The 15000-nt window shown below is 41.5% G+C and overlaps 1 protein-coding gene across 3 annotated transcripts in view; it reads right to left on the reverse strand.

Annotated features, from left to right (window-relative positions):
* The window catches only part of LOC138026589 (anaphase-promoting complex subunit 1-like), a 65468-nt gene that overhangs the window by 2116 nt on the left and 48352 nt on the right, over positions 1-15000 (reverse strand). For all 3 annotated transcript variants that reach the window (XM_068874001.1, XM_068874002.1, XM_068874000.1), the window contains exons 41-57: positions 14846-14928; positions 13904-13982; positions 13547-13621; positions 13268-13341; positions 12915-13005; positions 11155-11208; positions 9980-10036; positions 9373-9509; positions 8389-8475; positions 7528-7645; positions 6870-6947; positions 6162-6229; positions 4709-4784; positions 3645-3692; positions 2602-2688; positions 1573-1668; positions 1253-1363 (exon numbers count right to left, since the gene is read on the reverse strand). In XM_068874001.1, coding sequence (XP_068730102.1) covers positions 1253-1363; positions 1573-1668; positions 2602-2688; positions 3645-3692; positions 4709-4784; positions 6162-6229; positions 6870-6947; positions 7528-7645; positions 8389-8475; positions 9373-9509; positions 9980-10036; positions 11155-11208; positions 12915-13005; positions 13268-13341; positions 13547-13621; positions 13904-13982; positions 14846-14928 — 1419 coding nt within the window. The remainder of the gene's footprint in view (positions 1-1252; positions 1364-1572; positions 1669-2601; positions 2689-3644; positions 3693-4708; positions 4785-6161; positions 6230-6869; positions 6948-7527; positions 7646-8388; positions 8476-9372; positions 9510-9979; positions 10037-11154; positions 11209-12914; positions 13006-13267; positions 13342-13546; positions 13622-13903; positions 13983-14845; positions 14929-15000) is intronic.

Here is a 15000-nt window from a genome sequence, read left to right on the forward strand (position 1 = left end):
ATATTTCTTTTGTTTTCCCATCATGAATTATTAATGAATTTTATAAGGACACATACAGAGCTCCGTGGAAATGTGTGCAATAGGAAAAACTTCCCAAAGGCAATGTATCCGTAATATGTGATAAGATATTGTCTATCGTTCCCGTTCTAAACTACCAAGTCATTTTTTCTCGCCATGGATAGATATTAGTTGATCCCCATCTTGGATGATCACTTGTGCTTGAATGAATCCAAACAAAAGCAGAACGAGAAGCGACCTATTTTTAGTGCGTCCGCGTGAGGACAAAAGGGAGCTTTAGCAACGAGAACGTCACCAATTTGCATATTCAGTGGGCGAAAACAATAGCTTTGCACGCCCTGCACGTGCATTTTTCATTTTTGTCCATTTCTTTGCCGTCGTCAGCAAAGCAACAACGTGAAATTACCAAGTTTGAGGCGTTATGGAGAACGTCAGCACTTGGAGATAAATTTTCATTTTTCTCCCCCAAATTAAGCGCCGCTCATAACCGTTTCATTCCTGAGGGAATGCTACACCTTTGTCACATTAAAAAGCTTGGAATAATCTCGAGTTAATTGCAGTAACGCGAATATATGTTTTGAGATGACGTTTTCGTTGCCGTTCCCGTCGTCGTTGCTAAAGCTCCCTAAAGGCTCCGGCTCCGACACCGCCACAAAACAATAATAGGGAGCTTAAGCAACGACAACGGCGACGGAAACGAGAACGTTATCTCAAAATATACATTCGCGTTATTGTAATCGCTTCGTTACTATTTCAACTTTTTAAATATGACGTGGGTGTGGTAGTTCCTCAAAATGACGCTGGTAGGAACGGCGCTCAAATTAGGGCAGAAAATTTATCCTCAAGTAATGACGTTGTCCATAAAACCTCAAATTTGGCTATTTCACGTTGTAGTTTTGCTGACGACGGCAAAGAAATGGACAAAAGTGAAAAACACACGTGCAGAGCGTGCAAAGCTATTGCGTTTGCTCACTAAATATGCAAATTTGTGACGTTCTCGTTGCCGTCGCCGTTGTCGTTGCTTAAGCTCCCTAATATTATTGATGCACGTGCGGAACACATTTCAGTACATTTCTTTGCCGTACTCTACGAAATGAACAACTTCAAAAACCCCCAAGAGTTAATGAACAAGCAGCACAAGCCTGGTCTCGTCCGCAGAGCTCTGTTGACTTAACAACGGTTTTTTTAAACTGAGTTTTCTGAGAGCATTTACCAAACCCGTAACCGAACGTACCTTTCTAGAGAAGTTCCTGGAGATCCTTGGAAACGTGTTCCTGTAGAATGTCAGGGCTAACTTCATTTGCCATATGGCACTGGGAAGAGACTGATCCAGGTTGTGAACAATCTGAATTGAAAAAAAAAAAACAAAAAAACGAATTAGCAACCTCGTCCCAGGGTCTTCTCGCCTTTCAATCCTGACAAGACGCCATGTTGAAAGTCGAGAAAACCATGGGCAGGAGGTTGATTGATTTGAGGTTCCTCTGGGGTGGAATTACACGACGCAGAAACAAGAACGGAAAAATCGCTTTTGTAGTAAACACAGCGATAAAATACCTGCCACATGCGCAGTAGCGTTTTGAGGACATCTGGTTTTTCTTCTGTGACGCATTCCACCAAGGCAGACGAGATAAAAGAACTCATCTTTTTCTCCTTACAAAAAAAAAAAAAAAGAAAGAATTTTTTCAGGATATTTTAGCGATCAATCTCCTTCGTTCGTGTATCCTACTGCAATCATTCAAGTTTAGGTACACAGTAAGCATGACGATCATCACACTTGTAACATAAGCATAAGAGAAGTGATCTGCGAAGGTGCAGTGACCTGCAGAATCGGAATGGACGGGATATGATTGAACACTTTTACACTTGAACGTCCGCCGACAGCAAAAACACCCGATTCCTTGAGTATGCTTACATAACGTCCCCTTTACACAATATATCACGTGACAGAAGCCTAAACATATGCATTGGGAAATGATTACTTCATTAAGCTCATGCATACGATTGAGTCACTTCCAGTTTACACTGCTTCCACTCATGCTTATCCCCTTGCTTTTGAAGATGCTCATAGCACTGCGCCAGACCAGTGACGAAGGCGGTGGCAAAGAGAACCACAGTCAACGATACGTTGACTGTGAAGAAGGCATTTTGGTACATTTGTCTCCCGTCCCTTAAGATCAACAACCAGGAAAGATCAAACTCGAAGGTTTTTTAATTTGATAAAGCCTCACACGACAAAACGTCTACCCTTCGTTCGTTTTAGCGCCGCCCCCACCGCCGCCTAACGTGCTGGAAGAGAATGGAGGATGCAAAAGTCGATTGCCGCTTCTAACAAAATTGTGACGCATAAAATGTAATTATGCATTGGTCTTCCGTTTCACACGTCAGTAAACATTAAGGAAATTAAACGCAGCGCGTATGTAAAACAGAGAAGCCCGCGCGAACTGTCTACCACTGTTGACATATTTACGCAAAACAGTCTTTAAAACTGAAAGATTTGTCTATTGAAATGTCAACTACGTACGATTTTATTGTATTTCCATCTTCTCCATCCCTTCCCGAGTCCCTGCTACTTCAGTTGCTTACCTTGTCATTTGACCCATTTTCATCGTTGAATAACTCAGCAAGAGCAATAAGGTTGGGATCTGAGGAAAAGCTTCGAACGACTTCGACCTTAAAATCAGAGAAAATGGGAGAGAGGTTGGTATTAAGGTTACCATGTAAGACACATTTTGGAGCACTCTTCCATAAACGTATTTTAGTTTAAATAATTTTCTGCACCGAAAAGAGGACGGATTTTGCGATTTGTTTTGAGATCTTTCAATTTTCATTCGCCAAAAGAGTTAGTAAAACTTGCAGTTATTTGACCCAGGACATTTCGGCGACTGACAGGCGTGTGCCTTCCATGATTTGACGTTACAAACTGCTTTACAGAGAAGAAATTATTTGATCAATAGAATGGTCTTTGATAACTCAACTCGCGTCCACGCGTCTCTTAGTTCGGCCGAGGGACGAAGGAATCCTAATTTTGTTCACTTCGCCGAAACAATAACAGCAAAATCTTTCCACAGAAACTGCAAGTGTCTTTAATACAGAAACCGGACGAATTTTTCGACCGGTTAGAAAAAATTCAACAGCGATGTTTTCGCCTTGTTCATAAGAAACTGACGGACAAGGTTAAATTCCCTCCTTTGTCAATGGTTGTACCATAAGCCCAAGCACGAAGCGGAACTTTACGAAACCTAAATGTCTTCTTCAAGCCGAGTTACGACACATCTGTGCAACCAGGCCTTTTCCAACAAAAATTCAACGGTCAAGGTGGTCACACAGAGTCAGCAAAATTGTTATTATCAGTAACGCCTAAAAATTCCTATCCGATTTTGAAGTTCAATTTTTTAATTGCCAAGCGATTACCTTTTCGCGCGGCTAGAGTGCATCCGGTGAACGGAACACCTAAACGCACGAGTTTTCAATTTTCGTTCTTTTTGTGGACCTTCGTACGGTTTGACGGTCTGAAAACAGTATGTTGTAACGGTCAGTGTAACTTCCACCATTTCATTGGAGCAAATGGAAAAATCACTTGTACTTACACCAAATCACAAAGGGCAAATTCAACTCAGACCTTTTACCTGTTCTGTTTGCGCAGCGAAGGTTCTTGCGAGAATGTTTCGATGTCCCTGTTGAAGTGAAGCAAAGCATAATTTACTTTCGAGACCGCATGCTCAGAACGACATGTCGCCTCGCAATAGTGCACGTACTCGTTTTTTAACTAAATAATTAATGAAAGAAATGATGTCAGGACAACAGATATACCACAATCCTCTGCGCTGTATATATAACCATTCCCTTACTTCTTTGTGAACCTTTCTTTTTTTGCAACTTTCATCTTTCATCAACTACTTCCTGGATAACTGAGGGCATTAGTTTTTAAAGAAACTGTAGCGCTACGTCGGTGGGGAACTAAACAGGAAAATTTGGTATAATCAAACGAGTTGATAAAGGTAAACTAACCACCTTTAGAAAGATGTGTTGGCTCACGTCTCGAGCGTTAACCCTTCGTCAAAGCGAAACCAAAGAGGACGACGTCAGAGCCCCTCAAACGAAGAAGAAACTCGCTCTGACGAAGGGCTAAAGCTCGAAACGTCAGCTCAGAAATCTTACGCTGGTCAATACACCTTTACCAAAATGGCTGCGCCATTTTAGTATGCTTTTGTTTGATTGCAAATTGACCCTTTTGGTCTCGTTCTAGGTTAAATATTCTATTGAATTTAAAGTTTGAAAGCGAGGCCAACAGGGCCAATTTCCAAGAAAACAAAAGAATACTAAAATGGCGGCCATTTTGGAATAAAGTGTATTCGTTTGATAAAACCAGGTTTTCGTAATTTTTGGATAGCTTGCGAGAGCTCGGACTGTCAGAGTGGAAGCTTAAATACGAGTTAAAATATTTCATCTTTAAAAGAAATAAAAAAGGTCCCATATTAACTCTATCATTGAAAACAGAGTTTCAATTCCCAGAGATCTTTGACAAAAAGTAATTTTTTGTAAGGACAATAAATTGAAGTTTCTGGAGGCTGCAACCGTGTTTACGGAAACTGACATCCGGCTTTCCACGAGAAATCAGTACAGTTGCAATGGGTGACCCAGTGGTTCAATTAGACGACGAATTCTTGATCTTTATGTTGTAACACTTTACCTTGGGGTCATCAGCGTACGGAAGAAAACCTATCCTTCTCTTTACGAATAAGGTTCCCAGATTGGAGGCAACCAAGCTGTTAACACAAATGAAATGAATGTGGGAAAGATCATCACAGCTAGATGAACAAACAGTTGGAAACGAGCCTGAAAAGATTGACGCTTAATCAAACGGGATTTTATAACATGACCACGTGATTGCGCTGCACTTGCGCATGCTCTACAAACTGAGCTATCAAGCAAGCTGGGAGTTGGTCAATTGAGAGTTCAAGTTATATCCCATGAGAGGTGAATGAAAGAATTTAAGGATATATGAAATTTTATTACCATTTATTACAGCAGTTTTCAAATGACTGTTGAAAGTAATCACTCCAGTGGAATTGCTACGCCTGGTGATTGGTTTTAAATCTCGCGCCAGTCAACCGATCAAAAGGAAAACCAAAACCAACCGCGACTTGCACGCGCGATTTTTCCCGCGCTTTGAGCAAGTTACATGAAATTGCTACGAATTTGGATTGGTTCATTCCGCTGTTTGCACCTGCTGTGATTGATCGAAGTAATTACTCTGGCATTTGTTTTACGACACTCAATTGAAAACCGCTCTATATGGACAGGAGTGTACTGGGAGCTAAGACACTCGTAGAATCAATACTAGCAAAACATCCGGAAACCGAGGGGAGTATTTTTCGTATGTAACACGAGTGGTCATATTGAGCAATGACGTCACGATTCCCGCCATTTTGTTTGTACTAATAACCAGTATTCGTGTTAAGGCCTGCTTTTCACTCTCTACCATGTATATTTATTGTCCATGTTATCAGAAATTTAGAAGAATTACAAGTTAGCTCGAAGATATGAATTTTATGTTCTCGTGGCGAGAACAATAGGACACTTCGCAAAATACCATAATACCCTTTGTTTGTCCTCCAAAATTTTGCATAAGCATTGTTTTCAGTTTCTCTTGGGACTCACAATAGTCCAAAGAGAAAATAAAACAATGCCTAATGCAAAATTTGGAGGGCAAACAATGCGTATTGTGATATTTTTGAAAATGGGCTAAAGGGAAAACATCTGTTTACAAACATTGCTTTTGTTATTCAAATGTACCAACTACAGGAACACAAGATCCTTTGTTTTGACAGCTAATGAGGCTCTGGTTGGCACATTAATGACAATAGGTGACGTCAACAATATGTTCCCTAAATCTCACTCGTTCGCGATTTTGTTGTCCCACTCGAACATTAAATAATTCATGTCCTCTCTCTCCAACGTGTAATATCCTCTATATATTTCAAGTATTCATATCTCATATTCCATATACGAAATTTTTAAATATTATAAAATAATTTCTGCAAACACAAATATTTGTCTTTTCTAAATTGAAGTCAAGGAAACGTTTACAGTACAGCGGGCTCTTCCAAAATACTTCGCTATCGAAGAGCGTCGAATCTTACCAAGCGCTGCTTTTGTCTTTGGTAAAATCTATCGTAACCGGCCAATAGCGCAAACCAGCAACACGAATCTGAAACAAAATATAAGGATAGCAATTACGACATGACACTGTAAGAGGAGAGGAGAGGAGAGGAGAGGAGAGGAGAGGAGAGGAGAGGAGAGGAGAGGAGAAGAGAGGAGAGGAGAGTGTCTAGTCGTTCTAGCGCTTGAGCAGAAATTGGGGACACTGTAAACTGAAATCAACAATTAACGCAAATCAAATCAAATTTTGGTTTTTGAGGAAGACGGGAAAACCGGAGCACCCGGAGAAAAAACCACTCGGTACAGAGTAGAGAACCATTAAACTCAACCCACATATGACGCTGAGTATGGGAATCGAACCTGGACCACATTGGTGGAAGGCGAGTGCTCTCACCACAGCTGCGCCATCCCTGCGCCCCTCATAAAGAAGGGTTTCTCTTTGCGTGATCCGATTTTCCCTTCATCACAAAATCCAACAAATTGATTCGATGTTCGAAGTTTGCTTTATTTGCAGTATCCCTAGTTAGTAGAACATTTATGCTCGCTCTTGAGGAAAATACAACGCAAAGCTTCGCTGGTGCTTCAGGAAAAGGGCTGACAGAGCTATAGCAGGTCAATCGAACTACCAACGCAACAGACACCACATACTCAAAATATTCTCCCTAAAATAAATCCGTTCACCTATTTACCTTCTTAATGAGCTGTAGCTCTGGCAGAATGCATGGTGCTGTCAGCTTTAAAATGGTCTCAGGATAGAACTGAGATTCCTAGAATCAAAAGCATACACTATCATAACCATTGAACCAATTCGCCAAACAACTAAAATCAAAGACCCATTAACTTTTCTTATTACAGGGATGAAGTAGCGCGTATGCTATTACTCTCGCGACTAAAGCCATTTGTTTTTTCAAAGATCTTCCAAAAGCTTTGAAGGCAGTGGAGAAGCAAATCGAAATATTAATCTTTATTACCACGAAAGCCATGTGCAAGCGAAAAGACAAATTTTGATCATGAAAGGAATGAAATGCACAGAGGTGTGTTGGGCAAAGTCCAGTTAAACCGTGGCACCATTAAAAAAAATAATAAAACGCAAATTGTCCGTTGGGAATTTAGACTTCTGAGTCACGCACATGGAAGTGGCGCTCCACCCTCGCGCGAGGCTCGCGTTCCGCACTTGCCTCACGGATGCCTCGGCTTGACTGAAAAACTAAACCAAAGCGCCAGACAGGTTAGCTAAAAGTAGCTAAAATGTGACGTTGACGCTAAAAGGTCCAGTGCTCCTATTTCATATAGCATATTCAAGAAATGAGTTCGCCAACCGCAAGCTTGTCGTGGTTTAGAAATTACCTTCACAGTGACTTCCAGCGGAACATGGCACGCCTTATTCGAGTCCACTTCGCGAGGAACGAGGACGCGAGGTTCTGCGGCTAATACATATAAATGTCGGAAAGCTTGTAGATGATACCTACCAAGACACAACAAGATCACCACCAAAGAAAATGCATTTTTAACGTAAAGTAAAGTGCCATCACCGAGACGTCAAACTTAACTTATGGCATATAGATGGACAATTTGAGAGTTACCCGTCTGTTTGAACAATAAACGAGATGCCCCATCTAACACAGCTGTTGTCTCAGTTGCTTTGTTAATACTTGTTTGTTGTTCGATTCGAAGTAAGGTGCTTGTGATGATAACTTTTACTTTTCACCTGAACGAACCCTTGTTTAATGTCTGAGGTTTGTTCCACGGAATCAAAGAATCGAGGGGATTGACAACAGCAAGTGGTAGACGTCTAATATGGCGAAATGGCAGCCGTTAAAATCTTATCAAAATTACAGGCAAGATTAACAGGTTCGCCCTGTAAAGAAAGCCTGAAAAATCGCAACACCACTCTTCTCCTTTCGAACAGCTTGTGGGTTGTTTGTCGTCTCACACGAGTGCTTCCCGCGGGGCGTACAGTTTAAAGTCGTTATCCGAAGCGACTTCAAAAATGCAACCATTATCAGATGTAGTCGCAAAAGCAGCACTTTCTCCTCAGTTATTTTAAGAGTGTTGGTCGCGCCGGAGTTGAACCCAAGACCACCCGCGCGGTGGTTTGATGCGGCTACACCAACTGAGCCCGCCGATTGGTGGTTCCCATAATAGAGCCCTTGGACTTGGCCTCGCTTTGAAAGAGAGGCTAATTATGAAACACGGAGTTGGCTGTACCTGTTATCAGTGCTGGTAATAGGGAATCTCGGATAAAAAGCACAAACTAAGGCAGCAACCGCGGGTCCACTGGTACCAAGGGTAAACCTAAAGAAAGATAGTAAAATTTATGCAAAATCCATGAGGGCGACAGCGAACGAAGTAACAGTGTACATATCACACGAATCATCCTAGAAATACCGTTACATTTCAAACACTACCTCAGTGGCTTCCTCTCGATGTCAGAATTAAAATGTAATTTGGCAAAACGCATCAGCTTTAAGCTCCTGGGAAAAACTCCTAAAAATCTTTATTTTATTCTGAATTTTACCTACTGTATTGTACATTCATTTCACAACTCAGATATTCGCAGAGCACGAGCTCATGATTCTGCCACAACTCTCATTTCTCCTTCGAGTTATCAGACCGTTTTAATTTGGAACATTTTCAAAAGGGGAAACATGCATTGTTTAATAATTAATGTTTAAGGTTTTCGTGATATCTGATCTGGAATTAATTCTTCGTACCTCGACAAGGATAAATTTAAAACACAGCACCTTTGGCGCGCGACCCAGATTCTTGAAGAATCTGTAGTCTACGTTGTTATTTGATTAGCTAGTCAGATTCAAGAAGATGAATGTAGCGTATACTAATAAACACTTAATGACTGGTCCCGAGGGAAACAGTTCATTTTGTTTCCCGAGAATCTCAATGTTTCCCCGAGGCGCAGCCAAGTCAAACATTTTGAAAGAAGAGGGAAGATTCCAGCGACAACATCAGGCCACCTTCAACTGCACGCTCTGATCACGTGCAACAGCGGTCAACATTTCGCGGGTAACAGTGAACTGTTTCCCGTTTGACGTCATAGTTTTCGCAATGTTGCCCGCTCATGGCATTTGGCGGGAAACAGTTTCATTGTTAGATGTCATGTGACCATAAACTAGCCAATGAATGGGCGCGCTGTAGCGGGAAAAACGCCAGCTATATAACAATAAAATATGTTACCTTCCACCTCCAAGAAACAGGAGTCCGATGGCCATGTGTACAGCCATATGACTGCCATAAGAAACATCCGGGGAATGTCTCTTACGCAGGTGCCGCGCGATCCGTAAGACATCCAAGTTACCAGTCCCCGCCATAACCTAACGGAAGTCAAAAAAGAGGAGCCTTGAGCACAAAGTCAGCATTTCTCATTCTTAACTAAAAGTTCACCTCAAAACTTTCTATTTTGGAAAGTCACAATTTCAGGACCATAAAACATTTTTTAAACTTGAAATCCTTGCGATTTTGATCCTGACAGACATTAGACATTTAGTACACAAGAAGTACTAAAAGTTGACAAAACTTTCAGTCATTTGTTCCACGGCTAGAGAAGATTTGTTTCATCTGCATAATTGCCCTTACTATTAAAAAGCCGAATTCAGTAATGTTTTTTTCCAGAGTTCGATTCATGTCCGCCATTCCGGCGTTCTCTGAAGCTTTTGAGGCGTCATGTGAGGTGATCGATCCAGACATGGAAAATTTGTGATAACCGGTGCATTTTTTCAAGCGCTAGCCAACCAGCTAACATGAAAGCTCTGAAGAAACTATAACTTTTGTTGATATAACATACCATAGCAAGAGAAAGGAGAATTGTGTCGAGGCAGGCCTCTACTGTAGGTTTGCCAGGCTAAAAGAAAATAATCAAAATGTTTAACTTCTCACTGAGACTTCGTCCTAAAATGGTCTCCATTTCGATATCCATTCGAGTTTCTTTTATAGACAACCTGTGCAAACGCCAAAGCAATCCTTAGCTTTGTAACTTTGTACGCTTCGTTAGTTTCGTAAGTATCTTTGTTGTTTTTGGTCATGTTTCCTTAGGGACTGGGGGGGGGCAATTTTTTTGTTTTAGCATGAAAGAAAAAACGTGACCCACCCCTTTAAGCCCATTAGCTAATTCTTGACCCACCCCCATATAACTTTATATAAGAGGTGACTCACCCCCCAGCCCCCTTCAATCAAAACCTCACTGAACGAAATCAGCACATCTTGTGCACCAGTGTCCTACTCTGCGGTCACTTCTTGTTGATGTGCGTTCTTGTATCGTTACAGTATGACTGTAATCATCTGATTCACTTTCGCTTTTACTTTCATCACACAAAACAAGGTCATTGTCACTGTCACTCTCATCACTGTCCTCACCAACACTGACGCTTGAGGGAAACGTAGATTCCTTTGAAGTTTCATAATAGTGTACTGTGATTCGCTTGATTTTGTCGATTTTCTTATGCTCAATGTATGTGTCCAACTCGGGGACTTTCAGAGTGCCAAGCTCCCCCTTCTCTACAAGCGTTTTCCAGTCATAGCAATGTACATCTTTTAAAGCTCGAACTTGCTTTTCTTTTCTTCGCTCTTGCTTACGGATCTCATTGACACTTTGCAGTTGCGACAAGTGCTCAATGTAATTCTTCACCAGTTTTTCGTCTACAATGAACTTGGAGGAAAATTCTGTGAAAGCATCCGATGCATTAATTGGCCACTTCCCTTGCTCGAAGAGCTTCTTAATATTTGATCGTGGCTGCCAATCATCGAGAAATTCTCTTTTGGTCCACCCCTTTTCTCTAAAAAAAAATAGGCCTGGCCCATCCCATGATCCCCCCCCCCCCCACATAAATAATGACCGGTCCTTTAGCTCCGTCTTGATACCATTTTCGTAATTAGTGGGTCTTGCTTAATAGTGTTGTATCGGTATAATTTTCTATCAAAAAGGCGAAACGTGAAGGGTAAGTGGAAGTAGTTAGTAATTACCTGCTCCACGGCGGTACTTTTCAACAGATCCTGGCAATATTTGGTGTAGTACATCTGTTGTAAAAGAAGAAAGCACTAGCGGTTGAACACGAGATAACGACGACTTACGAGTTTGGAAAGTCTTTTCCCCAAAACAAACTTTTTCTTCCGTCATTTAGCAAATCACCCAATCAAGCTTTCTACATCACCCTTATCCAACGACGCTAATAAGTTTTAGGAACCCCAACTATCTTTCCTAGTTTATATGCTTCACCAATAGGTGGTATTCGAGTTGTGCCACCGACGCCTTGTTGCTGAACGAAACCAATAATCTCTCGTTGGCGGCCTTTACCTTTTGTTCGCCCCTGACCAGCATTTGTACATTAAACAATTGTGATCTTTTTTCCATTTTAGGAATTAGTTTCAAACCACCTTTAGACTTGCACCCTTCGTAGCTAGTGTTATTATTTGACATGATGTGTTCTGTAATAGAGCGACTGTCGTATGACTTAAAGAAGTGTACGCAATTTGTTTCACCGACCAATGTTTGGCAAGATAAAAACAAAGGTTCACCTTATCCCCGCCAAGGAAACTCCTAATATGGGCAGTAAACAGTTCGATTGCCCAATTACATTACTGTATTTCAAATGACGTAAAGCGAAATTTCCAGAAAGTTCCATGGAGAGATGACGTTGCTTGCATCCGTGTTCGCTAAGCCAATGACAATTCGCGCTCGTTTGTTTTTGTTTGATGATAAGCCAATTCAATGTTTTGCGTTTTTGTCTACGTTCTGTTTCTACGTTTATTTTTCAAGGTCACATGAAAGTCGCTCTATTGTAACCTTAAAAGTCCAAGAGCAAATATTGTAAAGAACTTAAAATGAAAGTTTAAAAGATCGCAGTTAGATAAGGGACTTAGGCCGACGCAAGCAAAGCCTCAAAAATCCAGGCTTGAGTGGGACTCGAACCCATGACCACGCGATTGTGCTGAGCTTGCTCTATCAAGCCAACTGAGAGCTGGTGAAGAGTGTGTTCTCACATGACGTCACGGCGGCCATGTTGGTGTTCCAAAACAAAGGAATGTTGGCCATGGTGATGTACCAAACTAATCCTCCGGGAATTGAACTCTATTTTTATGCAAATACTTTCTTTTGTTTCAGTAATCCAATATGGCTCCTGGTCACGAGAGTGAAAGCGCTCCATAGGCCACGTTCGATATATCAATATTCACACATGGCTACGAGACGTTATGGTTAAATTTGAATATTATTTTGTTTAGAAATCTCAATTGACACAAAGAAAACAGAACTGAGCCGTGAAATTTGACCATAAAGCCTCGCAACCATGCCTGAATATTGATACATCGAAGTTGATCGAACTCGGCCTATTGCGAGTTCAACTTATTTCCCGCAAGGGTTGAATGAAACGGTGAAATGAAATGAAAAGATCATGGTATTTCTTTGCTTGTTGGGTATTCCCATGGATTTTTCTGCATTCTTGCCGCATCACGGTTTTGGCGCGAGCAAACAGTTTTGCATGGCCAGAAATCCGTAAAAAAGTGCCCTTCAAAATACTTCGTTTGCTAATCACGCACGCGACTCTTAAGGTGACCGAAAACGTGGAAACATTGTAGCAGAAACATTGTTTCATGCCAAGGAAGCAACGTGTTTCTGAACAAATTCAGAAACATTTTTCCAACAACGACAACGTTCCTCGTTTGCGGGCGCCTTTAGTTTCGATACTCTCTTGATAGCACTTATAATAGCAAGAGAAACGTAATACCAGACAGTTGAAAGCTTGATGATTTGCTGATCCTGCGAATCGAAGCCCCATCGCCATACAGCATCCTGCAATAATGTTGACCTTTGCTTGACTAAACGAACAAAACAGATAAACAGGAAATTAGGTTAGGTGATTATCACAAATTAGTGACAACCTACAAATGATGCAACAGGGCGAATTATTAACCAACCCCGTTCCTAGGACGGGGGGGGGGGGGGAAAGGGGGAGGAAAAGAGACCCTGGCAACGCACTGGACATTTTAACGTTACCCTTGGAACAGATGCTACATGATCGCCCAAGTTTTTGTATTTATCCATTTGTGGTATCTCAAAATACTTTTAAAGAAAATTTACCTAAGAGTTTCCACGTCGATTTCAGAGTCCATTGCCTCAACATCTGTAGAACACGTGTCGCACTTCTGAACAATCTGTTGAAAACAAAAAACATAGCATTTCATCGGTTATTGCAAGAATTCAAGGTTTTTCATTACCTATCCACGAGAGTGGCCCCAAACAGAAACGCAGTTTTCACAAAACAAGCAGTGTGCCTCACGGTTTGAACGGCGCTTTCTAAGATGGTGGAAACGTCAAAGCAACACTGAGCAGGAAATGGCAATAGACGGGAAAGCTTACCGCAGGTATATGGCTTTCTACCCAGTCCGAGGATGGTTGGATGCTGTCCCACATTATGAGCCCGCGACTCAAAAGCTGGAGACACAAAGCAAACTAATCGCATTAGTTCACCGGTACTTAATAGTAGATAATGATTATAAAGAAACTTCTCATTGCTTTTCTTTTGGCAACTTTTGGCTATGTCTAGTGGAGCCGTAACTCCGTAAACAAGTGCAAAAATTGTTGTCTGAGAGACGGCGCGCAGATATCGAAGACGTTGCGAGCGTTCCGCATGTTTACCACGCGTAAAGAATCGAAACGACACAAGAGGACCACTTGCAATTTTGTAGTGGGCGGATTGACAAGTGTTCGTCTTACCCGAAGCAGTAGGAAGTCAGGACGAATAAAATCCAACATAAACTGGGTGTCGGGAGCATCAAGCCAGGTTGCAACAGATCTAAGAATACAGCACAAGGGCAGAGAAGTCAGTAAAGAGTTCTTCACAAACTACATGAATTCCCTTTAACGGTTAAAAATCAACTTTCGAGGGAAAAGACGGAGCTGTTACAAGGGCTCTCGTAAATGGTTAAAAAAAAAACAGTGGACACAAAAAATACACAACAGAGATAATGAAGCCTAATCCTGAACACAACAGAGATGTGTCCTATACCGATACAATGAGGTCGCATACAGCTGTGTGATACTTGATCTGGGCGTAACGATACAACATGGTCGGCAGTAATGTACTACATTTTCAAACTCAAGACGAAGCCAAGCCTTAGGTAAGCAGCAGACTGAGGTATTGGTAGTATAGGCATCTGTTAACTCGAAATCTGTGGAAAGTGGGTAACACAACACAATGTCACGCAACAATCCACATATATTTCGTCACGCGCGGGGACGCATTGTTGCCTGCAGGACTACGTGGCTAGCAAAGCCTTTGATTTGACTTGATTGGATGAAATGATTTTAAGCGAATTATCGAGCGTAGCAAGGCAAAACTGACGAAACGAATCATTTCATTGAAAATCGTTCCATTAAGATAGAGCGAGTTTCAAACGAGTGTCGTAAAGTCAAAACCAAAGCAGTTACTTTGGCCAATCAAAAAGGACGGAGACAATACAGTAGACCAATCAAAACTCGAATTACACGTAGCCGACACAAATCGCGGGAAAATGTACACGCGCGAACCACGATTAGTTTTGGCTTCACTGCTGATTGGTTTAAAAACTGGTGCGAGAACTTTGAACCAATCACTGAGTGAAGTAATTACTTTCGACACTCAACTGAAAATCGCTCTAACAGCAAATACAAACATACGTGTTATTGGTCTTCATGAACATCAAACCGAGAGCCACGGTAGCACCAGGTCCAGTAACATTGATGTTGACACTGTCGCCTTCCTGTTAGCGAAAGAAAACAGTGAAAGCCTTATCCAAAAGCACAGATGTTTAGTAATCCAACAATCGTCACGA

Source organism: Montipora capricornis, chromosome 12 (assembly GCF_036669925.1).
Source record: "Montipora capricornis isolate CH-2021 chromosome 12, ASM3666992v2, whole genome shotgun sequence".
NCBI classification, from domain to species: Eukaryota; Metazoa; Cnidaria; class Anthozoa; order Scleractinia; family Acroporidae; genus Montipora; species Montipora capricornis.